At 52.7% G+C, this 22,337-nt stretch overlaps 9 protein-coding genes across 9 annotated transcripts; 5 read left to right on the top strand and 4 right to left on the bottom strand.

Moving 5' to 3' along the window:
* Positions 1–1,328: 1,328 nt before the first annotated feature.
* On the bottom strand, positions 1,329–3,253 carry UHO2_02078 (uncharacterized protein; the record flags this gene model as incomplete). The annotated part of the gene is made up of 2 exons (XM_041559515.1): positions 1,329–1,346; positions 1,442–3,253. 2 exons carry the CDS (start codon positions 3,251–3,253, stop codon positions 1,329–1,331), a joined length of 1,830 nt encoding a protein of 609 aa, XP_041415449.1.
* A 3,144-nt stretch (positions 3,254–6,397) lies between these two features.
* Positions 6,398–7,713, top strand: UHO2_02079 (putative RPS18A - ribosomal protein S18.e.c4; the record flags this gene model as incomplete). Its single annotated transcript, XM_041559516.1, has 2 exons — positions 6,398–6,447; positions 7,299–7,713. The coding sequence occupies 2 exons, from the start codon at positions 6,398–6,400 to the stop codon at positions 7,711–7,713; spliced, it is 465 nt and encodes a 154-aa protein (XP_041415450.1).
* A 1,845-nt stretch (positions 7,714–9,558) lies between these two features.
* Positions 9,559–10,488, top strand: UHO2_02080 (putative MRS4 - Protein of the mitochondrial carrier family (MCF); the record flags this gene model as incomplete). Its single annotated transcript, XM_041559517.1, has 1 exon — positions 9,559–10,488. One exon carries the CDS (start codon positions 9,559–9,561, stop codon positions 10,486–10,488), a length of 930 nt encoding a protein of 309 aa, XP_041415451.1.
* A 334-nt stretch (positions 10,489–10,822) lies between these two features.
* Positions 10,823–11,578, bottom strand: UHO2_02081 (putative APS3 - AP-3 complex subunit, sigma3 subunit; the record flags this gene model as incomplete). Its single annotated transcript, XM_041559518.1, has 1 exon — positions 10,823–11,578. The coding sequence occupies one exon, from the start codon at positions 11,576–11,578 to the stop codon at positions 10,823–10,825; it is 756 nt and encodes a 251-aa protein (XP_041415452.1).
* A 684-nt stretch (positions 11,579–12,262) lies between these two features.
* On the top strand, positions 12,263–13,019 carry UHO2_02082 (uncharacterized protein; the record flags this gene model as incomplete). The annotated part of the gene is made up of 2 exons (XM_041559519.1): positions 12,263–12,311; positions 12,427–13,019. The coding sequence occupies 2 exons, from the start codon at positions 12,263–12,265 to the stop codon at positions 13,017–13,019; spliced, it is 642 nt and encodes a 213-aa protein (XP_041415453.1).
* Positions 13,020–13,601: 582 nt separating this feature from the next.
* Positions 13,602–16,121, bottom strand: UHO2_02083 (putative CDC48 - Microsomal protein of CDC48/PAS1/SEC18 family of ATPases; the record flags this gene model as incomplete). The annotated part of the gene is made up of 1 exon (XM_041559520.1): positions 13,602–16,121. One exon carries the CDS (start codon positions 16,119–16,121, stop codon positions 13,602–13,604), a length of 2,520 nt encoding a protein of 839 aa, XP_041415454.1.
* Positions 16,122–16,811: 690 nt separating this feature from the next.
* UHO2_02084 (uncharacterized protein) lies at positions 16,812–17,656 on the top strand (the record flags this gene model as incomplete). The annotated part of the gene is made up of 4 exons (XM_041559521.1): positions 16,812–16,954; positions 17,090–17,247; positions 17,361–17,435; positions 17,526–17,656. The coding sequence occupies 4 exons, from the start codon at positions 16,812–16,814 to the stop codon at positions 17,654–17,656; spliced, it is 507 nt and encodes a 168-aa protein (XP_041415455.1).
* Positions 17,657–18,881: 1,225 nt separating this feature from the next.
* UHO2_02085 (putative VRG4 - Golgi GDP-mannose transporter) lies at positions 18,882–20,297 on the top strand (the record flags this gene model as incomplete). Its single annotated transcript, XM_041559522.1, has 1 exon — positions 18,882–20,297. The coding sequence occupies one exon, from the start codon at positions 18,882–18,884 to the stop codon at positions 20,295–20,297; it is 1,416 nt and encodes a 471-aa protein (XP_041415456.1).
* A 162-nt stretch (positions 20,298–20,459) lies between these two features.
* On the bottom strand, positions 20,460–22,253 carry UHO2_02086 (uncharacterized protein; the record flags this gene model as incomplete). Its single annotated transcript, XM_041559523.1, has 1 exon — positions 20,460–22,253. The coding sequence occupies one exon, from the start codon at positions 22,251–22,253 to the stop codon at positions 20,460–20,462; it is 1,794 nt and encodes a 597-aa protein (XP_041415457.1).
* Positions 22,254–22,337: the final 84 nt, after the last annotated feature.

Below are 22,337 nucleotides of genomic sequence, written 5' to 3' on the forward strand. Positions count from 1 at the left end.
CAATCTCAGTGGGAAGACTCTCCAAACGGCGAGAAGGAAACAAGAGCACAAACAAGATTGGCTGCTTCGGCTGATCCGGACGTTTGTCTCCGCTCATCACTGATGTTGTCGGTCGGTCCGATCAATTGGTCAAGAAGCAGCAACTGCAAGGGCTTGGCCAGAAGAAAGTTGGTTGGTTGCCAGGGCTAGTCGTCCGAGAACCGCGCAACAAGTAAGAGCATTGCAACAGAAGAAAGAGCAGTCTGCGAGATCGACAATCAAGGGTCTATAGCGGAGGGTTCACGATACAATAGTAAGAAGGCTACAGATGCCAAGCCTGCATGGCATTCGGCTCAAACAGAGTCTTTTGACAACTGAGGCGAGACTTTATGTTGAGCAAACCGTCAAGTAGCAGGGGGGCACGATGAAGACAGCATAACTCTGCTTCCAAGCTAGGCAACAAAACACTTTCGAGCCTCGAATGTGACGAGAGCTTACTCTTTCCACGCGGAAAGACAGTACGATCTCTCCTACACTTCAGACGGCGAGGACGAACAAAGGAAAGGCTATCCAGCGACCACTAGGGCGGAGACGCACATGAAGGGCATATCGATGCGCTTCGCTGGGTCCTCCTCTACCATATCCTTATCATCCCCACATTCGAGTTTGGACAGGAGGTCCCAATTTTGTCGACGTTGGGCTTTAATGGCTTCCGATCCTGCAATGCATGGTGTGGAACAGCAGTCAGAGGCAGTCTACAGAGCGCTAATGGCGTTGCCTCGTCGGAGCAGTTTACTCCATGAAAGCGCGTGCAACCGGTTTCTTCCGTTCATGCACCCCGCGTCCGGCAAGTGCCTGCAAGCCCGCTTGTCCCTCTTCCATCGCTGCTCTGCCACTCCCCTTTCTTTCACATCTCTACCGGGTCAATCGGCTCAGACCCTTTCCGAGCTGTCATACCGCAAGAGCTTAATCCGGGTCTTGTGCTCGCTTGCCTTGCTCGCAGTTGCAGGTCCATGTGACTCCATAGTACTGCTGGTCATGACCTCCTTTTTGCCCTCACGCTCACAAACCGCCCTCATATTTACTCATGCTTGCTCGGGCGGCAGGGAAGCAGTGTCGCTGATCCCCTTGAGAGCAACTTGGCCAACAATTAGCAGCCCCTTTGCTCCGAAACGGCATTGAAGCCAAGCAAAACCCGTCTTTGAGCTTACTTTCAAACTAAAGGATGCACCTTCGAAAGCGGCCTCATTCGATCTTCGGCTTTGTGATCTGGTAGCAAGTGTTCGGATTCTGATTGGTCAGTTAGTGTACAAAAAGCTGATAAGGTCCTGCGATTGCCTGTCTGTCTCCTAGTTGCGACCAACGAACTGTGGAGAGATGAAGATGCAGAACGCAAGACAAGGGTCATTCTACTGCACATTCCTGTTTTTGCTATTCGACATCCTTTTCTGAGTGGACTTACCTGGTAGACGATTCGTCGAACAAGGCCAGAGAGGTGCTCTGGGTTCTGAGCATATGTACCCATAACAAGCGACATACCCGCCGATGTGAGCAAGAGGTCGCCACCGGGAACAAAGGGTACATACGCCTTCTGCCTGAGCACCGACCAAGCGCTCTCCATCCCCTTGGGCAACACGTACGCTGCAAGCTCGGCTCGTCGCCTCGAGTCGTCGACAAAGAGCGACAGGGAGGTGGTGAATCCGGTGAACCACTTGAGCCACGAGCTGATGAGCATACGCGAAAACCAGTTGGGAACGTAGCGCCTAAGCGTCTCTCTCGCCTGAATAAAGTTGTACAATGAGTGCTGCGCACAGAACTGTGTCTGGAAGATGATGACGAAGACGCCGAGGAACGACGAAGAGCGGAAAGAGCCCTTAAGCGATCGGATGGTGGCGCCGAGCGGGTCCTTGAGGAACTTGCCGGGGCGAAGGAAGATGGCAGGAACAAAGTAAAGCGTGAGATAGACGGGCAGAATCCATCGTGTGACTTCAATGAATCGGTCAATAGGACTGCGCCAGTGACTTATCTCCCATGGGTGGACCAAAGCACAGTCGACGACCTCTCCGGCGTCACCCTTGCGCGTTCGATCCATCCACTCGACAATCTTGCCAACGTTCTTGCCTTTGATGCCGCGGCGGTTGATGCCATTGGGCGCCACATCCGCGTAGCGCAGAGGTTTGAGCGAGACAGGCTCGGGGATCTTGCCGTCAGGGAACCATCTGACTGCAACTTCAGGATCGACCTTGGGATCATGCCTGATGGAACGGTAGACGTCCGTAACTTTCGGACTGACTTGCGACGCTCTCGTGATCCAATTCTTGTAGGATCTAGGCAGCGAATCAGGTGCCTCGAGCCATGCCCACATGATCTGACCACATGCAAGACCGAAACTGATGACGGCACCGTGTGGAATGTTGATGAGCTTACGCTCATGAGCTACGTTGTACGAGCCTTCGAGACCTCGCACGAAGAGCTGCTGAGCCAGAGAGACACGGTTTTCGTGGGTTTCGACCAGCACTGCCAGTGCAGAGATGGCACCAGCAAGGTAGGCGTGCCATACCTTGGAGCGTGGATCGGGCATGAACGCGCGACGCTTCTGTTTTGACTTCTCCATCGCCTTGTCCTCGGGCGACTTGTCCTCCAGTGCTGATCTGCCAGAGCGAGGTGTAGCCGTGCCACTTCCAATACCGTTCTCATCTGGAGATCCATTGTCGCCAGACTTTTCTAGGGAGAAAGTTACGTTTCCGGCACCAGAGGCAGCTCGAGAGCGTGGGCGCTTTGCGGGAGGAGGCGTCAACAGACGCAAGCTATTGTGAACAGCTTTGTAGAGCGAAGCCCAGATGGCAAATAGAGCAGCAAAGCGGAAGTTACGCGGTCCCATCAATGCAACTCCGAATGAGTTCCTGTTGAACTTCTTGGTACGAAGCGACTTGACCAGCTCCAGCACAAGCATCAGCGAAGCTCGCAGAGCGAAGGCCAAGTTGCCCGCCCTGAGACCACCCCTTACAACGTGAACCACGAGCCTCTCCCAGTCACTTGGGAGGCGCGCTTCTTCGTCTTGTGGTCGCCAAACCTTGTTCCCGACCGATCTACGAATCTCGCTTCGTGGCATGTGGGCCAGATCTTGTAGTCCGGTGACGCTAAGGTTGCGTCGGAGCTGTGCTGCAGTTTCGGAGATGTTGGGCGTTGTTGGACCAGAAGAAGCGGCCCAGCGAGCATACTCGTCTGCGGAGTCCTCATCCGAGTCGTCACCATCGCGATTGACTTTGGTCATCTGTGAGAGACGCAAGTTGGCCTGATTGCGGCGATGCGGGCCGCTGCCTCCCGAAACATTTGTCGACGACTTCTCTGGAACATCGCCGCTGTGCCCTTCTGGGGCGTTAGAAGGCATGATGGAAGGTGTGGTGCCGGGGTGGAGAACGATGAGATTTGCTTCTCTTCAGCGAGGGACGATTACTAATGAGAGTCCGAGGGATGTTCTTGCTGATAGCTGAGTCAGGTATCTGACCTCGTCTATCCGTCTCTAGGCAAGCTAAGCCGGGTTGGCAATGCCCCGCTATGACCGAAGCTGGGTAGGTAGTGTGCTTGAAATCGGTAGAAGCAGCAGTGGGTGGATATGAAGCAGGGCGAAAGGTGGGCAGGTGATAGAGTGACAAGTAGGAAGGGAAGAGAAAAGCAGCAAGAGCCGTGTCAACCAAAATGGTCAATGGTCATTGCGGAGACCTGTCGACGTGCATGCGACACAAAAGGAGAGCGGCTGGCGGGCATCATCATCATGGCTTGGGATCGACAGTCCCGTGTTCAAAAAGTGACGGGCGATAGCCGGATGGCCCGCAAACCTGTTTGCTGCCTCCACCCTGCTCAACGCTTCTCTGAGCGCAAATCCACGCGTCATGGCTTTCGCCTTGCGACCTGATCCAAACCGGAAGCCTCGGGTCCAGGGTCAAAGAACGGCGCTTGAAATGCACGATGCCCAAATTTTGGAGCTTTCAACAGCCTCATTAGCGTAGTCCTGACGGTAGTTCGTATGAATCCCGCTAGCGAACTTATAAATTCATCGTCATGGGAAAGTTCTTGGTGCGGGGTTTGTTTGCCAAGTGAGAGAGCCTTTTGAGACCCCGTACGCCTCTACATTCTGCAGCGTGCGAGCATCCATGAGCTCATCCTCTTGGTAGGGCCCACGCCAGTCGATGATCGCTTGAACAACAAGAATCGGCAAGATGACCCCGGGTTGATCCGAGTCGCTCACTCGTTCATCGAAAAGCTAGTCTATTGAAAAGAGCACGACGGCCTCAAACAAATCTCCTCGTCGGCAGCTAGGGTTTGACAAGGAAGATTTCAAAGACAACGGAGCACGTCTTATCTTGCGAAGGCTGCTTGACGAGGCGACCTCGGCGTTCGAGAGATGCTTTTTCTGCAACCCGAGTTTGCGGTCCTAGATGGTGTTGAACGGAAAACTCGAATTTCCCCACAAAAGCTCGAGAGTCGCTGCATTTCCATGTGAAATATGAAAAGTATAAATATCGCGTTCGAAAGACATTAACATGTCATCATTACATAAGCACCAGAGATCAAAAAATAGGTTGGAGAAGACCCTCCGAAGAGAAGCTTCTCCAGTTCCAAGATTCAGGCAAGCCTCCCCCCAGAGGAGAGAGGCGGGAGGGCGTCAGCGGTAGGTCAAATCGGGTGGCCGTGCAAGCCCACCGACCCCCTCTCTCCAGCCCCCATGCTTGAGCGGGAGTGGAAATGCCAAGGTCTATGGAGCGGCGATCAAATGTCGAAGAAAAGCGATGCAGAAGAACAAGTCAAAAGTCAGTGAGCTGTTTCATTGATGTTGGTTTCGGATTGCTTGGCAGACCGTCACACAGACGCCATTGCAAGACGGAACAAGACCTTCGAGTGCTGACTGCAAACGCTGTGAGCGTTGATACAACCTGCGAAGATATCGCTGGAATCGTTGCAGCAAGCGTTGTGAAGATGTTGTCGAAGCAAAGGCGAGCTAGGGGATAGGGCAGAGAAAACTTACAAGTATGAAGTTTAGTAGATTGGATGCTGGACCTGCCTGGACTATATACTCTCCCGGCGCTCTATGCTCTGCAAGCTTGCCTGTGCAACTGCCAACCTGTCAGCACCGCAACACGGAGACGCGTCTCTTCGCCAGTTTCTTCGCTGCGCAGACTGCGAATTTCGAGTTTGAATGGCCGTTGCTGCCAAGAATAAACATCTTCAGAGATGATACAAGATCGGGCTTTTCCACTTCTTCTGCTCGCCCATCTCAAGCACTGGCACTCACAACCTCATCCAATTAGAAACAATGAACCTCACACGAAGAAGACACACAAAACAGACGAGTGCGTTGACAGAATGTGATGCCATTGCTGAATGTAGGTTACAAATCTGAGATGATGTCTTTTTACTTCACCCGAGCCGTCCCCGAACCAAAGTGACTCGAACATAGCGACCTGAAGCTTCGAGCATCGGCGGCCTGAGTCAAGCGCCATCGGCAAGGAGGATGGAAGAAGAGTAGAGAAAGGAATGGGTGCCAAAAATTGCCAGGCAGTCATAGATGACAGCAAGGACGTGCAATATGGTAATTTGCAATCAGCAATAAGCTTCTCCTCGGTAAAGACCTCACTGGATGAAGCGCCTGCCTCACTAAAGGATGCGCGACGTTGCAGAGAAGCGTAACAATATATGCGAAGGGACGATTGGAGAGGAGCATACCGTTGGGTCGAGGGAAACGGAAGACAGAAGCAAAGCAAAGACGCGGAAAAGTCAGTAAACTGTGAGCAAATGTCTGCGTTGGCATCATCGACACGGCCATAAATGGCATTGGCCAAGTGGCAAGAATATGCCAATGACAAATGATGGCGAATGCGACGTGCGAAAGGGTAGGGGTCAGAGCGGCACTTACGAAGATGGATGGGGAACAGTGGAAAGATTGGCCGGGGACGCCAGCACTATATCCTGTCTTGCAAGCTCGACTCAGCCCGAGTCTTAGTCAAATTGCGACTCCATCCAGCGGGCCAGCCCACAATTCCACTCTCACACACCCCGTGAGGCGGCCCGTGCCGGTCAGGATCGGGAAGTTCCTTTCTTCAGAATTGAAACTGTTAGACCTAGAAAGAATTCTGTTTCCACCCAATCTTCTGTGTCGGAGCCGCTTTTTTCCCGCCAGACCGAAAACTTCCCACGCTCCAACCTAACTGGAAGCTTTTTCTGTGCAAAATTGGTGAGTTCAGGGCTGGTGAGCCAGTCTCGAAGGGACCAAAGAAAGTGCTCGGAGACAGCGAAGTGAATCGCAGCAAGGCAGGCTGTGCAGCGCGAGAGCGACTTGGAGGCTGGAGAGCGTGCTGCCTTCTTCCGGTTTCCCTTCACGCATCTCGTCACCATCAGACTCCACTACATATCGCCCAACATGTCTCTCGTACCCCCCGACCCGTCGCAGAACTTCGCTTTCATCTTGCGGTGAGCATCCACCAACAAGCAAAGGACACGAGTAGCTAAAATTGATCAGCAAACATGGATAAAGTGGACACAGCATGCAGTATCTCGGCACGACAACACGGCAGCAGCAGCATCGACCTAGCATCAGCATCGCAAGCCAGCACACAGCAACTCGTGGATCTAGACATCATGAGTGTATCCATATCGGTCAGTCGGTTAGCGAAGTAGTAAACTTGACAAGGGATTGGCTTTTGGACAGGGAAGGTGCGGAAAGACAAGCTTCGGGTCCGCCGGAAGCACGCAGAGAAGAATCGGACACATATCAGCGGCTTCAAAAGATTGCATTGAGCATGCCGTCGATATATTAGGCTCTGTACCAGAGACGATGTGCACGTAATGGCATCAAATTAAGAGTCGAGGAATCCGGCGTTAGGAAAGGGTTTGGACGACTTCATCATCATATTGCAGTCGTATGAACAAGCGTCGTCGAACCTGCTGACAGCTCGGCAGTGCTACGACGCAATCTGTTCATAGACTTTTTCGACACGGCACTACACTCAACGACGGTTGCAAGCATCTCAGGCTCATCATACGCATTATCATACCCAGAATCGCATTATTTTGATAGAAGCCGCTCACCATCCCAACCGCAATCAGCGCATCGCTCGTTCGATCAGCGTGTATCGCTCCAACCAACAACGACATTTATGATCTTCACTCAATACTGCCCCTCGTCGTCTTACTGTGCCACCACTTTATCCAAGCTGATCACACAGCAGCTCCCAGATCCTCTTGCCATACATGCCATACCAATCGGTTGCCTTCGGACAGCATACTGACTATATTTCTTGCATTGCTTTTCCCCGCCACAGTTTGCTCAACACCAACGTTGACGGCAAGATCAAGGTCCAGTACGCCCTTACTCAGATCAAGGGTGTTGGTCGTCGATACGCCAACATTGTCTGCAAGAAGGCCGATATCGACCTTGGCAAGCGTGCTGGTGAGCTCAACTCTGACGAGCTCGAGCGCATTGTCACCATCCTCCAGAACCCCGCCGAGTTCAAGATCCCCACCTGGTTCTTGAACAGGCAGCGCGACATTGTTGACGGCAAGAGCAGCCAGCTCCTTTCCAACAACATCGACTCGAAGCTCCGTGATGACCTTGAGCGCTTGAAGAAGATCAAGGCCCACCGTGGTATCCGCCACTACCTCGGTCTCCGTGTCCGTGGTCAGCACACCAAGACCACCGGTCGTCGTGGCCGTACCGTTGCCAACAAGAAGAAGTAAACGTCTCGACGATCAACAACATTCTGTTCATTTCGATATCTTTGCCTCTCCCTTGTTTCTTCGCAGCATACTTCAGTACATTCACGCCTTTATCCGTTCCGTCCATCATCATGGTGTTGTAACATTTCAGACTTTTCATCTCTTCCGTCGGGTAGTGGGGGGCTACTCGCTGGGATTTACATAGCTTCTTGCGGCTTCAGAAAAGAATCTTTGGATCGCTCCTTGTTCGCGAAGAGCGGTACAAGTCGTTCTGCCGTAGCATCCATGCTCATCATTCCCTCTACCAAAAATTCAAATGATTGGCCTCGTGCCAGGATATCGCCTCAGTCTCGCCATGTGCTTTCCGGTATGTGCTGGTTCCTGTTGTGAGTGTGAGATATCTGCGAGATCGTGTGACCCTATCTCGGTGAGATCTTCTGCGTCCCTGGCTGACTGTAAAAGGTATTCAAAAGCTCGGACCCTGAACTGGACGATCACCTCACTGCGAGTTTGCGATGATCATGTATCCTAGGCTTTCACTCTCAATCGTTATGGTTGTTGGACTACTGCCGCGCAACAGATCTAGAAATCCAAAAAGCAGCGAGTGCACGAGGATTCGGAATCATCGTAGAGCAATTGCAGAATGTCGCAAAGCAGATGCTTGATTGGTTCAAATCGTTGCTGGGATCGGCCTCTGCTACCGGCATTCGGTGCGTGACAATGCTGCGTGAGAATCAACCGTATCCGGACGTACCGCATCGTGATCGTAATGTAACTCGTGGATCTCGGCATCGCCTGGCCCCGGTCATCATTCATTCCATTCTTATCAAGACTGCCATCTAATGAGACCTGATTTGGACGACTATGCGGCTCTCTGCTTGCTCTGGACCCTTCTCAGTAGCTCTAGCAGGACAGAAGGTCAAGCATGCGAGGCTCTGGATTATCCACAGAAAAGCAGCAGATTACGCAAGCCTTTCTGTCTGCCATCTTGCTGTGGGCCTGCCTCCTTCAGAAGGAGAGGAAAAAGTCAAAGATATATAATAATAATAAAAGTCTCAATTTTCCCGAACTGTCTTCTCACTTTTCATGGGATTGGTTGCGCAGGCAAGTGAGACTGAGAAAAGCCCGTGCGATTGTTCTTCGCTTTTTGGCCGGGTTCTTTTTCTTTTCTTCTTGAGCCTCCTTGACACATTTTTATTGGTGCACAAGGCGGCGATTGACTCTCTCTGTCTGCGGATTTCTTCGGCAGCAGACTGACAACAATCGTCATTCCTTGATTCTTGCGATTCGGTCAGTCTTCCTCCGCAGTCACCGGCTCGCTAATCATATCCACCTCCACCATCCTCACATCATCCAGCCACTCGCTTTGGCATCTTCAACGTTCACAGCGGTCGACCAAGACGGTACAAGTCATCTCGAATAGGTCCTCCATCTCTCTTCTTTTCGAATCGGGTCTTCTTGTCTGATCAGTGGCTTCCACGCTATCTCGACACCTCTCGACAGCTTTTCATCGAATCGCCCTCCCGGAACGCTCTCGCAGCCTCCATCCTCTGGATCTCGAAGTTTGCAAATCTAGCAACCACGTCGTTCCTACTATCCAGCAGTTCAGAGCGATCGCACAGCAGCAGCAACCACTCTCGCAATCAGGCCGGTCAAGCAACTTTCTTGCAGCGGATACCTCACAGCAATTGCAGGTTCCCATCCGCAGCATCGCAGGAAGCACAACTTATCCACAACTCAGCATTACTCGGTGGCAACAACAACAACCATATCAGCAGCGCTAGCCTCGACAGATTAGACAGTAGCTCCACAACAGTATTCACACCTAACCACACATCCTCTGTCGCGGCTTTCCAATATAAAGCCATGAGCGACCGAGCGGTTTCAGCAGTAGAGGAGGAGGTCGATTACGAGGGTCTCGGAGGCAATGTCCCACTGCATATCAACATGATTGCGGGCTCGTTGGCAGGTATCAGTGAGCACGCCGTCATGTTCCCAGTCGATGTCATCCGTACCCGAATGCAGGTACTCTCCGCCACACCGGCTGCCACTTACACTGGTGTTGTTCAGGCATTCAACCGAATCAGCACTTTGGAAGGCGCACGAACGCTTTGGCGTGGTGTTGCCAGTGTTATCATGGGCGCAGGTCCTGCGCATGCAGTCTACTTTGGAACCTACGAGACAGTCAAGGAGGCAACGGGCGGGAATCGCGAGGGGCACCAGTTCGCAAGCACAGCCTTTGCAGGAGCATCAGCTACCATCGCCGCCGACGCCTTCATGAACCCTTTCGATGTAATCAAGCAGCGCATGCAGATGCACGGCTCGCAACACCGCACCGTCATGCAATGCGCCTCCACCGTCTACAAGCAGGAAGGTCTACGGGCATTCTACGTCTCATATCCCACCACACTCACCATGACTGTCCCCTTCACCGCCGTTCAGTTCTCAGTGTACGAATGGGCCAAGAAAGTTCTCAACCCATCCGAGACATACTCTCCAATGACCCACGTCTCTGCAGGTGCCTTCTCCGGTGCCGTAGCCGCTGCCGTCACCAACCCCCTCGACGTAGCAAAGACATTGCTACAGACACGAGGCAGCAGTACCGATCCACAGATTCGCAACGCATCCGGCATGCTTGAGGCATTCAAGATCATCAACGCTCGCGAAGGACTCAAAGGTTTCGCACGTGGTCTCTCACCGCGCGTGCTTACATTCATGCCTTCCAACGCTCTCTGCTGGTTGTCGTACGAAGGTTTCCGATTCTTCCTCAACGAGCAGAGCAAGGCTTCCGTCTAAGTTTGCAGCCATGGGTACCCCCCAAAATCATAGATGCATAGTAGCTCGGAGCCTCGTTGGCAGGCTCGAGACGAAAAAGCGAAACCAAACAGGAAGGAGTGCTGTGTGTCTTTCTTTGATCTCCTATCCATCCTCATGCTAATACCTCCCGCATCCATTTGTATGTCTGTTTTCCATCAGCAAAATGTAAGCTTTTCTCAGTCATTGTTAAACAACGCTTCCTGTCAGACCTAGACCTGTGATGCGGCGTAGCAGATGCTAGATCATGCGGTGACATATGAGAAAAAGTGCATGTGTGCAGAGAGGCAATCGAATTAAAAAAACAAAGGGGGGTTCAGCGACGACCGCTAGAACGACCAAGGTACTGATTGCCAAGATTGGAGATAGCGTCAACCATGAATGTCCCCTTTGGCCATGGAATGGAGCCGCCGCCTGTACCCGGTATTGACAAGTGCAGCGCTCCTGGGTTGAGACTTCCTAAACTTGCTCCTACCGCACCAGCCCCTCCTCCTCCAGCAGCTGCAGCAGACGCTTTCCTCGCTCTCGACGTTGCTTGTGCTGCTGCAACGATCTCGTTAATATTCGTCTCCACGACCAACCCTCCCTGAATCACCTCGTTGAGAATCGCATGCACCTCGTCAAAGTGAAAGATAAGATCCAACTCGCACACGTTCTCAAAGCACCTGTCCAAGCTCTCCACAAACACCTGAATCAAGTCCAAGATGCCTAGCTCGCTCTCGCTCTGATCGACAACAAAGACAAAGTAAAGCGTAGCGTAGTGTCGGTAGATGACTCGCAGTTGATCTTCATTTTTGCGAGCTGTTGTTGGCTTGGCTTCGCTGCTGTCCTTTTCGACGTGCTTGCCTTTGCTTAGGGATGAGGAGAAACGAACTGCGTCGGCAGGCGGTGGTAGGAGAGCGGTGAGCTCGGTTGCATCAAGAAAATTGCATACCCCATCGGGTCGTTTTGAGACGAGGCGAAAGATCTCCTTGATGAGAGCTTGCTGGCGAGAAGCCGGGAGCTGGGTATAGAACTTGGTCAAGCGTGGCTTACCGTGGTTGTTGACGATGAGTGCTGCTCGTATTGTCATGATGACGTCGAGTGTGGGAGTTGCCTATAGGGACTGCTTGATGCAGCAAGCAAACAACAAGCCAATGTGGTGTCCTTCAGGAGGTCCAGAACGACAAATTTGACGCTTAGCGAAGTCAATGGCTTGTAGGTTTCCGAAAGCGGGCAGAACAGGTGGTCCTGTCTCCGATGAGCAGAATGTGTCCTTGGACAGGAATTGTTATGAAGCTCGATTATGACGAGCGAGTTTTCCTCTAGGAAAATAAGGTCGGAGGGTCGTTCAAGTTCGTGAAAGGTCGTTCCTCTCAGACCGACGGCGTGATAAATACGTCCGGCGATCAGCAGATGAAGGTCTTCGGGGTGCAATATTGGAGGATGGCCGTATAGGGAGTGACCGTTGAGCTTGTCTCCGTTCAGATGCGGCGATTGAGTCAGAGCAGGGAACAACTCTTGATGACCCTGAAGTTGAAGTGGAGCTCACAAGCTCCGATTCCCGGAGACTCAAGGAAGCTGCCCTGTTCGCCAAGCTCTAGGCCCTCACGCATCCAATTTCTTCTCATATTTCATTGGACCCGCTTGCGTCTGTATCTCCGCAATCTCGACCCACCTCTTCTTCCTTCCATTCCTCCCCCTCAACCATCTTACATATTTTATATACTCTCTTTTTCGGACTTCATCCTTCGATATTCGACGTGCGGACATCATCATGGGGTTTCGTAGCGGCTTTGTAATCTCGAGCACATCGTTCCTGTTCGGTAAGTTGTCACACTGGATCTCGTCGTCATCGTACGAGTGTATGATACTAACCTCTATTTCATCAACCTACCCGCACATGCTCCCCGCTACTGTCATCTTCTCCCGATATTAAAGGCGTGATCTTCGTCGCCTCAATCTACGACTTCCCCCTCCTCTACTTCTCCGAGCTCACGGACACTGCCGTCGATGCTGCTGAACGTTTCTACCTCTCCCTCTTCAACGCCCCTCTTGCCGTCTCTGCCCTCATGCACGGTATGATGGGACTTGGCATCATCGGTCTTGTCGCTAAACTTCACCGATGGAACGAACTCGCCAAGTACTTTGACGGTGGATCCCTCGTTCTCTTCATGGGTGCTGTTTGCATGTACCTTGGTGTCTCGGTCCCCAACCTCCGTCTCATTTCTGATCCTACCAACGTTAAGCTTTTGCTCTCTTCAGCCATTCAGACTCAGCGTCAGTCGCAATTGGAAGCTTTCGAGAAAGGAGAGTCGGACTTCAAGCCCACGGATGGACCCATGACTCAAGACGAGAAGGTCGCCGCCATTAGGATCATCAGCGCTAGCAACACTATCTGCGCTGTTTTATTGCTGGGTGTGCTTGTCCTGCAGGTCAGCGAATGGTATTTGTCTAGACAGGACGCAATTGAGGCCGAGAAGAGGAGGAGGAAGCAGGCTAAGGAACTTGCTGAGGCTAAAAAGGACAAGTGAGAGAAGCGACCTTCAAAGACGAGGGACTGGACTCCCCTTTCAGCTCGCCTAGACGAAACAGGTGCCCGCAATATATCGGTTCTCGAACAGAAACCGACTGAGAAAAAGAAAGCGTTGGATCCGAAGCAGCGCAGACTTACCCAGTGGCTCAAGTAGTCTCAAGAGTATGCTTCGAGGAAAGGAGTAGAGGAGACTTGGAATGAAACGGGCTACTCATACCTCCCCGGACGGACCTTGGTTCTTTCCTCCGCCCTTCCCCTCTCGGTCTCGGACTTACCTCTTCATCTGTAGATACCGCACGACGACGTGCTCAATTGTACAATCCAAGCTCTGTGTCAAGAGGCGATCGTATGTATTCCTTACAGGCCCACCGATTCTGAGTATTCTTAATGAAGACTTCCCTTGGCACATGACTCTCAATTTGCGAGTCATGTTGACACGTGAGTCTCATCTCCGAAAGCATGCGCACAATGACAATGGCGTACGGGAACTTCATCTTGCTTTTGGATCATCTTTGTACAAACATGGTCCTGCTGAGGGACACTAACAACTAACGAACAACGATAGGATCTAGGAATTGAATTAGGCGTACAAGTCGTCATCACCGGCATCGTCGTTGCCAAAGGCAGCACCGCCGCCCCCGCTTCCGCCAGCACCACCAGCTCCGCCGATCTGCCCTGGGTTCTGACCTTCAGGGAAGCGGAACGAGGTGCCGAACGAACGAGCTGACTGCAAGTTCTGTGCGAAAAGCTCGTATCGGCGAATGTCACCATCAGAAACGGACCTACGTGCGAAGCGCATTGCCTCCTCGAAGTGTGCTCGAGTGATCTCGGGAACCGGGTCATCCTCCTCCACTTCGGCGGCAGCACCGGCAGCAGCGTCCTCCTCCATCTTGACCTCGCCCTCGGCGTTGGCCTCCTTATTGGCTTGACGTTCACGCTCGCGCTTGATATCGGCCTCGATCGACTCGCGAATGGCGAGCTTAGCAGCACGCTGGCAGATCTCGGCAAGATCGGCACCAGAGAAGCCGTGTGTGTGCTTGGCAAGGAAGGAAAGGTCGACATCCTCGGCGATGGGCGACTTCTTGAGCGTCGCCTTGAGAATGGAAAGACGAGAAGGCTCGTCGGGGAGAGGGATGTAGATAAGCTGGTCAAGACGACCTGGACGGAGAATAGCAGGGTCGATCTGATCAGGTCGGTTGGTAGCACCGATGATGAAGACGTTCTTACGCGAGCTAACACCGTCCATCTCGGTAAGAATCTGATTGATCACACGGTCACCAGCTCCTCCACCGTCGCCAGCCGAAGAACCTCGAGACTTGGCAATGGCGTCCAACTCGTCGAAGAACATGACGCATGGCGCAGCAGCACGCGCCTTGTCGAAAACATCTCGCACATTGGCTTCCGACTCACCGAACCACATGGTGAGGAGCTCGGGACCCTTGATCGAGATGAAGTTGGCCTGGCACTCGTTGGCGATGGCCTTGGCAAGCAAGGTCTTACCTGTACCAGGAGGACCGTAAAAGAGAACACCCTTGGAAGGAGCCATACCGTACTTGAGGAACTTCTCGGGGTGCTCGACAGGATACGAGACAGTCTCCTGGAGCTCCTGCTTGACCTTGTCGAGACCACCAATGTCCTTCCAGGTGGTGGTGGGCACCTCGACGACAGTCTCGCGAAGGGCCGAGGGGTTGGAGACACCGAGGGCGAATCGGAAGTTCTCCATAGTGACACCCAAGGAGTCGAGCACCTCGGCGTCAATGGTGTCCTCGTCAAGATCAATGAGGTCCATCTTTTCGCGGATCTGCTGCATGGCAGCTTCAGAGCAAAGAGCAGCCACATCAGAACCGACGTAACCGTGGGTCTCGGCAGCGATCTGCTCGAGGTCGACGTCGTCGGCCAGCTTCATGTTCTTGGTGTGGATGCGGAGAATCTCGAGACGGCCAGTAGGGTCGGGGATGCCGATGTCGACTTCACGGTCGAAACGACCGAATCGACGGAGAGCAGGGTCGATCGAGTTGGGTCGGTTCGTGGCAGCCATGACGACGATGTTGGAGCGAGCCTTGAGACCATCCATGAGAGTGAGCAGCTGCGAGACGACACGTCGCTCGACCTCGCCGTTGGTCTTTTCACGCTTGGGAGCGATACTGTCGATCTCGTCAATGAAGATGATGGCAGGGCTGTTCTTCTCGGCCTCCTCGAAGGCCTTGCGGAGGTTGGACTCGGACTCACCGGCCATCTTGGACATGATCTCGGGACCGTTGATGAGGAAGAAAAAGGCACCGGTCTCGTTGGCGACAGCACGAGCCATCAAGGTCTTACCAGTACCAGGAGGACCATACATGAGCACACCACGAGGGGGCTTGATACCGATGGACTTGAAGAGTTGTGGGTGACGGAGAGGGAGCTCGACCATCTCACGAATCTGAGCCATCTGCTTTCGGCAACCACCGATATCGTCGTAGCCGACATCTGCAAGGTTGGCCTCCTCGTCCTCGCGCTTGACGGGCTCACCCTCAGTGTGGATAACAGTGTCTTGTGCAACAATGCAGAACTCGGCAGGGTCGGTCTCGATCACCTTGAACTCGACGGCACGCATACCGCCGCGAACGGTGAAGGTGTCACCCTTGCGGACAGGGCGATAGGCCTCAAGGAAGTACGGCTTGAGGTAGACGTCGAAGATGTTGCCGGTAAGGCCCTCGACACTGTCGTCGAAGGGGAGGACGTGGATGCGCTTGCCGTACTTGATGTCGTGGCAGGCATGGACAGAGACCAGGTCGCCGAGCTTGACTCGGAGGTTGTTTCGAGCGACCTTGTTGATGCGAATCTTGGAGTCTTCGGTGTTTTCGTCAGAGAGACAGATGAGCACGGTGTCCCTGCGCTTCTTGCCCCTGACGAGGACGGTGTCACCGCGGAAGAGCCCAAGTTCTTCCATCTTGGCGGGCGACATGCAAATTACGCTGTTATCATCAGTTGTCGACTCCTCGATAAACAGTCGATTGGGAGCTTTCTTGGTTCGAAGGATGGCGGTGGCAACCTCATCCTTGTCGTCAGCCGGGGCCGGCTTAGGAGGGGCGGGGTTGGAAGGAGCTGGGTCGGACATCGTTCAAAACGATGGGGTTAAATGAACTTGGCTCGGTCTGCGTGCGTAGATTTCTCGTACACCTATTGGATGCGTCGGAAGATACGAAGTTGAGGAGAAGACCTTGAGGATAGTGATGGAAGAGGAAATGATGGAAGAGGGAACGATGGTAACGAAAAGGATTTGTGTCAAGATGACAGAGCTGTTTCGAGAGTGGAGTGTGCGACACTGTCAAGTGCTGCTCAGCAGCTTTGTGATGCGCTGCTGCGCCATATTACCTGACCTGCGCAGCGAGGGTCTAAATTCCGCATCTCGGGCAGTTGCGCGGCAGATCGATCACTTGGAAGCTTCTCCAGCTCAGCCGTGGCCTGAGCTGCTTGTATGCGTGTCTTTCCCTAGCAGATGTGGAGGCATTGGAATTAGCTTGTGAGCCAGGATGGCCTAACAGAACCAGTTTTCCAGGCACGCGTCTCAGCCGAAGCTTCCAAAGTGACAGCTCGACACTCAAATAGCCAAGTCAAAAGGTCTTGACGTGGCGCTGCATAGGGATCGTCGGGACAGGCGTGTGCTCCAAATTCCGCTCCGCCACGGAGCGGCAGCGCACATGCCTTGTCAAGAGCTCTAATTCACACACCTGACCAGCCTTCTATCAACAACGGTCTCTCCCACCACCACTATCAACTCAGCACCCATAAACGAACACACAGCATCATGTCGACCGGAACCTTCGACGCCAACCAGACGCAGAACTTGCCAGAGATCGAGAAGCAGATGGCTGTTCGATGTGTCGAGCACGCTCAGACCTACTGGAACTTGTTGGAGAAGATCAAGCCTTCGACCCTTCGATTGACAAAGTAAGTATACCGGCAAGTAGATGCATATAGCTTGCTGCAGCTCCGTACTCCTATTGACAAACTGATGAGAACACTTGCTGGCCATCTCTGCTCCTCGCTCTATTGCCTCCCGGCTACCTCCTCGACACTCCGCAGGCTGGACGATGAGATGTACGAGGACTTCCAAGCCACCTTCCCAGAGTTCTCCGAGTCGGCAGGTCCTCAATCGGTAGCCAAGATTGACGAGGAAGCGATGAAGAGCCCAGCAGGTAAGGAGAAGTGGAGGCTTTTCATCAACAAGTACGAGAACAAGGGTAAGTTTTTGAGCATTCACTTTTAGCAGCTAAGGCCACTTATGAACTGTCCGGAAAACCGTCGCTGACTTTACCTTCTCGCTTACACTCGCTTTCTTTGACTCTTCCCTAAGTCGCCGACTACAACTTCGGCACCTTGATCCGCACTGACGCTTCGGACGAGTACACCCAGTTCAACACCACTTTTGGTATGTATGCCTTCCAACAGAGCTCTATCTTGCAGTGCAGTCTTCTCTGACATCGTCCTTGGCTTATATCGCTCTGTCGCTGTGTAACAGTCACACGTCTTCAATTCTACGTCTACGAAATCGCTCGCTGCCGTCGGGGCCTCAACGATTGGGTCTACGAGAAGGCTCAGAAGGAGGCCGCTAAGGAGAAGGCCAAGAAGGCTTCCGAATCGTCCAAGTAAATCATCACAATCTTTTCAGCATACCATCGCACGGTTCGTCTCGTTGCAACAAGAAAGCACATCGCAGTCATCACCTCTATTGTTGTCTTTTTTCTTTTTTTCTTCGCTTCGTTTGATTGTAAAGAGGCGTCAATACGGAGTTGTCAGCTGTTTGTCGCGAGTCGTCATTCACAACGGTGCTGCTTGCAGCCTTGATAGCTGCAGCATTGCCTCATACGTCCTTTAACAACTGCGACTTGCAAGGCCTGAATTGTTGGACTGGCTTTGTTAGGCCTTTCTCAAGCGGAGTCAAGATTTGTTTCTTGTAGTCGGTGTAACAACAGCGTGTGAAATATTCCGCCATTTTGAAAGGGGCCAAGCGATTCGACTGCTTTCGTGCAGCAAATTGAATTGCCCGCCTCGGCGAGCAACGCGGCACGTGCTCCTCATACAGTGTGAAGAAGTTTTGGTCCCGATAACTGGCGATCGGGTAGAGTCTGAGTACGATGTCACTACTGTTTTAGGGCAGAAACATATATATTCGATTGACTAAAGAACGTGGAGAGAGCCTAGTGCTCTCGGCTTGATATATATACATTTGCGTGATAGCCGCCAAGAGTGGAAGTACTTCTACTTAATGATCTACCATGACAACGAGCAGGACTGCGTTGCACCCGATCTCTTGTCAGATCGGTTCTACCAAATCTACGATAAGATTGACCTATCCCGATCTCTTCACCATCGGCTTACGTCACCTTTCATCATCATATTGGATCGATACCTTTGTCAGCTCCTTGTTGCCCTACAGAAATTCAGAAGACCAATTTACAGTATCGCTCGGTGCTCGGCGAGACGTGCTTAATTTTGAGAAGCGACACACACAGACGCCAAAGCCTCTGGCCTGGCTGTCCTGTCCACACGGCGTAACATACCTATCACAGAGCGTCTGCTACTCTTGCAGCCGCAAACCTTCCCGTTCCCTGCAGATCCTCCAGCTCCGACCCGGCCACAGCCTTTGACCTCTGGTATCGCCGCACTTGGACGAAAGCCATACCGAAGCTCCAAAGCAACACTTCGGGCCCGATCCTCCCTGCATGCGTACTCCGGTGTCAACGCTTGCTGACCTTCGCGCGAAGAAATTTAGTGTTGGTCTCGAGAATCACAACTTTCTACTACCACCATCCCAACACGCAAGGCGCCCGTTCCCCTCTGAGAACCTAGTAGGCTCTCAACTCGCTCCACCAAGATGTCTTCAGGCAACAGGTCCTTCTTCGCTCCTCAAGAGACACGGGTCGACCTCCCTCACGGTGCTGGCCAGCAGACACCCCATATCACACGACCAGCAAGTCCATCAGAGAACGATCGAGCTCCTTTTCTTAATGGCGGTACCAACGACTCTCGCGAAGATGTTCGCATGGGCGCAAAGGCCTTTCGTAACGAGTCCGAGAAGCCCGCGGTAGGCATCACAGCGTTGGCTCCCATCCTCAGTTACTGTGCAGCCAGTATCACCATGACTGTCGTCAACAAGTTCACAGTGTCCGGTGCTGGCTTCAACATGAACCTCCTCGTTCTTCTGATCCAGTCCACCGTCGGTGTCACCTGTGTCGTGATCGCAGAGCGTGCCGGTCTCATTCAGCTCCGTGGCCTCAACTCTCGCGATGTGTGGAACTGGATGCCTCTCAGTACTATGCTCGTTTTCGTCATCTGGACCGGTAGTAAGGCTCTTCAATACCTCAACATCTCTGTCTACACCATTTTCAAGAACTTGACCATCATTCTCATTGCATATGGAGAGGTCATGTGGTTCGGCGGCCGTGTCACCAGAATCGTCCTCTCCAGTTTCTTGCTCATGGTCTTGTCATCCTTGATCGCTGCCTGGTCAGACATTTCCAACGTCTTCGCTATCGGCAACCTCTCTATGCCTCACACACCTGACTCGATCGCTGGCGGCATGGCCACCGACCCTCGCACAGGCCACATGGTCCCAGCCTTCGATGCTCTCAAGGCCGAAAAGGAAGCCATCGCCGCTCAAATCCAAGGCGCTTCTGCCAACGACGTCCTCGAGGGCTTCCAAGGCTACGGTCTCCTCTCCAGCGGCTACCTCTGGATGGCACTCAACTGTATCTGCAGTGCCACCTACGTCTTGCTCATGCGCAAGCGTATCAAAGTCACCGGCTTCAAAGACTGGGACACTATGTTCTACAACAACTTCCTCAGCATCCCTGTCCTACTCATCATGTCGTTCCTCGTCGAAGACTGGTCCTCTGCCAACCTCCACAAGAACTTCCCTGACGACAGACAAGCCAAGCTCGTCTCCGCTATCGTCTTCTCCGGTGCCTGCGCTATCTTGATCAGCTACACGACGGCTTGGTGTATCCGTGCCACTTCCAGTACCACTTACAGTATGGTTGGTGCACTCAACAAGCTTCCTGTTGCGCTTAGTGGAATGGTCTTCTTCCACGACCCTCCCGTCACGTTCTCGAGTGTCAGTGCTATTACTGTTGGTTTCTTTGCCGGTTTGGTGTATGCGTTCGGTAAGAACAAGCAGGCAGAACAGGCGAAATTGGCTGGCAACTCGGCTGCGAACGGGAGCTCTGCTTTGGCTGGTTCCAAGAATGGTTCGAGCTTGCCTATGCACAACTTGAACGACAGGAAACATTGAGACCTGTACGCACAGCACACATAAGCATTAGAGATACAAGCTGCTCACCTTTTCACGTACAATTGCATCATCTCTCAGCATGACGTTTCCCAGATCGAAATGCACAGCATGGATTCCATTCATTTGCGTGTGATTGAAGCCGGTCTAGTACTACGTGAGGGTCTAATGAGCAGGCGTAAACTCAGGTGTAGGATACAGCTTTCCGGGGTTCAACAGGTTCTGAGGGTCTAGAGTGAGTTTGATCGCTTTCATCGCTCTCACCGTTCCCGCAGGCAACTCCTTTTGAAGATACTCGATCTTTCCCATCCCCACGCCATGTTCTCCCGTACACGTGCCTTGCAGTCTCTGAGCTCTCTCACACAACCTCCCCACAGCCTCTGTTGTGATCTTAGTCTGTTCCGGATCATCCGCCTTGAACGGAATCAACGCATGGAAGTTTCCATCTCCAGCATGACCCACAATGGCAGTCCCAGTCAATCCGCACTTCTGGAAATCTTCCTGTGACTCTCTCACCAACCTCGGCAACGCTGAAATCGGAACACAAACATCGGTAGTCCAAACCTTAACCCCTGGTGCTTCGTTCGTAGCAACCACGGCCCAGAGAGCTGCTTTACGACCTTCCCAAATCTTTGCAGCTCGTTCTTTATCCGTTTCGAACTCGACAGACTCCTTCTTAGCACCAAATTTGACGCTTGCTTTGGTGATGGCTTCTTTCGCTTCTGCTACTGCTGCTTCGCCACCACTGAGTTTGAAGAAGAGGGAGTCTTTTTCGTCGTATGTCCTGCCGCAGAGGTTAGAAGAGTTAATGGCGGAGATCATCCGATGGTCGAGTAGTTCGATGCATTGAACTGGGATACCGGAGAGGAGAATTTCATTGACTGTCTTAGACGCTGCTTCGACGTTAGGGAAGGATGCTACTGCAACTGCATCGGCAGGCATCTTGGGAGCTAAACGAAGTGTTACTTCAGTGACAATACCGAGTGTTCCTTCAGCTCCGACTATGATCTTCCCGATATCGAACCCGGCAGAGGACTTTCGTGCACGACCACCACCACGAGTCGAAATGACCTCACCATTGGCAAGAACAACCTTCATATCAAGGAAATGCTCCCCGCGAGCAGTACCGTATCGAACAGCATTTGTTCCAGAACAACCTGTGCCGATCATACCACCGATCGTAGCACCTGGTCCAGGATCCAATGGGAAGAAAAGCTGATCTCCATTCTTTACACAATACGCATTCACTGCTTCCCACCCTGTACCTGCTTGAACGACAATATCGCCGTCTTCCGGGTGGAACGCTAAGATGTTGTCCATTCTTGACATGTCAATCGAGATACCAGCGAACGGTGCTATGTAGTGACCCTCCAAGCTCGTTCCGCCGGAGAAAGGTACGATGGGCATGCGGAACTTATTTGCAATCCTGATCACAGCTTGAACATCCGGCGTGTCTCGGACGTAGACAGCAACGGAAGGCTTGGTACCTTCAGAGGAAGTTCGATGTCCATTTTCGTCGAGACCACGTCGTTCGAGCTCGTCTTGGTCGGTAGTGACAAAGTCGTCCCATGCTTCGCCTTGGGAGGTGAAATAGGCTTTGAGCTCTTCGATGGCTGCTTCAAAATCTTGCTTGCTGCCGTAGGAGAAGGGGAGTTGAGGGTCGCTGTAGATGCAGTTGCCGTTTTTGATGGTTGCTGCTGGTCCGTCCAGGTTGATCTTGCTGCTGTCCTTCGTGTTCGAGTCTTGTTGGGAAAGGTAGTAGGCGCTGGCTCCGAGACCCATGGCAAGGAGTCCGAGAGTGAGGTTTCGTGAGGAGGAAGAGTTGGCAGACGAGTGGGTCGTCGAGTCACTCCGTGTCGAAGTGTTCCGTCTAACAGCGGAGGTCGTGATGAGTCGTTGAGTAGACGGAGTGCGGATCGCCTGCAAGGCTCGCAATGAAAACCGACTTGTCGACGACATGTTGAAAGTGAACATGTTCGTGTTGTCGCGATGACAATGGTTGGTTGAACAGATACACAGAGGATGGAGGCGTTTAGGTGAAGT

The sequence above is a fragment of the Ustilago hordei genome (assembly GCF_900519145.1).
Source record: "Ustilago hordei strain Uho2 genome assembly, contig: UHO2_contig_03, whole genome shotgun sequence".
Classification (NCBI taxonomy): domain Eukaryota; kingdom Fungi; phylum Basidiomycota; class Ustilaginomycetes; order Ustilaginales; family Ustilaginaceae; genus Ustilago; species Ustilago hordei.